At 33.7% G+C, this 1,839-nt stretch overlaps 1 protein-coding gene across 1 annotated transcript; it reads left to right on the forward strand.

The window, feature by feature from the left end:
• Nucleotides 1–698: 698 nt before the first annotated feature.
• Nucleotides 699–1,427, forward strand: LOC120087183 (ethylene-responsive transcription factor ERF017-like). Its single transcript, XM_039044087.1, has one exon. The coding sequence runs from the start codon at nucleotides 778–780 to the stop codon at nucleotides 1,357–1,359; it is 582 nt and encodes a 193-aa protein (XP_038900015.1). The 5' UTR covers nucleotides 699–777; the 3' UTR covers nucleotides 1,360–1,427.
• Nucleotides 1,428–1,839: the final 412 nt, after the last annotated feature.

Genomic DNA, 1,839 nt, shown 5'->3' on the forward strand with positions numbered 1-1,839 from the left:
AATTGTAAACATTCTAATAATTGTATATAAGTTTGAAGTTTCAAATTTTATCAGTTGTGGTTCAAATTTCTACGACTATTTTAAGTTTGAGTCCAAATTTTAACACTTGTATCATGATTTTTTTAAAAAAAACAATTATATGAATTTGACGGTTCAGTTTTTACAATTGAAAGTTTGAGTGTGTATAGTCGTAATTACCATCGTCCTTATTTTTATAATTTTCTTTAAATTTTAAAGAGATGATGGAGTTATAAATATTAATAATAAGATTTGTAAGTTAAACTGAAAGATAAAGAACTTTAAAATTAGTATGAAAATGAATTTAACTTAGTAGTATTGACATGTGTTCCGATTAAAACAGTCGAAAAGTTATATTAAAAAATTTTAAAAATTGTAACTATTTGATAGTCCACTATAGACCATAATAAATATTTGATCTAGTGATATTCTGATATATTTATAAATAAATTAAGTCGTTTTCTTTTATTTAAAACAATCCTATTATAATTTATAAAAAATATTAAAAAGGAAGAAAAAAAAGCTCACGTGGTATTTAAAATTAGTGTTCCGCGTTTCTTTTTGCGGCACTGTCGTCTTCTTCGTTGAGCTCCCTCTATTCAAAATCTACTCGTTTTGTCCATTTCCTATTTAAACTCCAAAATCTCCCCTCCCCTTTTTAACTATCTTCAAATTTAATTTTTCCCTCACCTACCTTCCGATCCTGAATCCTAACCCGAACCTGCCTTAAGCTCGGGCCGACACATCGTTTTTCCGTTAATGGCAGACCGTATTAACACCGGCAATGAAACGGACGACAAGTCGGGTCAGAGTTTAAAGTACAAAGGCGTTAGGAGGAGGAAATGGGGGAAATGGGTTTCTGAAATTCGGCTGCCCAATAGCCGTGACCGTATTTGGTTGGGTTCTTACGACAAACCCGAGAAGGCGGCGCGTGCATTCGACGCGGCTCAATTTTGTCTGCGTGGTCCCCACGCGAAGTTTAACTTTCCTGATACTCCGCCGGAGATTGAAGGCGGAGACCGGCTTTCGGCTCAGGAGATTCAGGCAGCTGCCGCTAAGTACGCGGCGGAGGACGGCGGAGATGGAGTAGGAGATCATGATGGGTATAGCAATGAAAATGAGGAAGTGGTGGCGGTTGAGGGCGGCGATGGCGGCGGCGTTTGGCCGGTTTGGGACATGTTGGACGGTGGTTGGGAATTTGGGTTTGGTGGGAATGCAACGATTTATGATGGAGATGTTAATTTTGAAGTGCAAGAAAATATGGAGGAGGATGAGTTTGTTGATGGTGGAGAGTATTTTTGTCATGAGGCTAATTTCCTATGGAACTTTGATAATCATTAACCCTATAAACCTATTTTAAAAAAAGAGAGAAAAGAAAAACCTATAATATTTTTTTAAAAAAAAATTGCTTGGGGTAATTGGCAATTGTAAGCTAATACAGATTCCAGGTAATCTTGGGTTAAGTTAACCTATACACCAACGTTCTACTTTTAATTATTGCATCAAAAGTAAATTCATATTATACGATAAAGTAGTCAAATGAGAGTGTCTCTTTTTGTTTATAATGCAATATTCTATATGTAGAGCAAACACAAATGAATCATGTGTTTCATAATTATATTTTAAGATGAAAAGTCTTAAATATATTTAACTTAAAAATTTACTATTTGTTATGAAGTTATTGTTTTTTTTTTTTTTATTTGTAATAGAATGTATTTGTTTAGAAGGCTAATATAAATGTAGTAATGTTTTGGTTGTATGTGTTAGATGTTTTTTTAGTAATTGTGGGTTGATTTGATAAATAAGCAATCATATAGTATT

This window comes from Benincasa hispida, chromosome 9, assembly GCF_009727055.1.
Source record: "Benincasa hispida cultivar B227 chromosome 9, ASM972705v1, whole genome shotgun sequence".
In the NCBI taxonomy this organism is placed as follows: domain Eukaryota; kingdom Viridiplantae; phylum Streptophyta; class Magnoliopsida; order Cucurbitales; family Cucurbitaceae; genus Benincasa; species Benincasa hispida.

Coding starts and splice junctions, on each gene's coding strand:
- LOC120087183 (XM_039044087.1), top strand. CDS start 778: ATGGCAGACCGTATTAACACCGGCAATGAAACGGACGACAAGTCGGGT.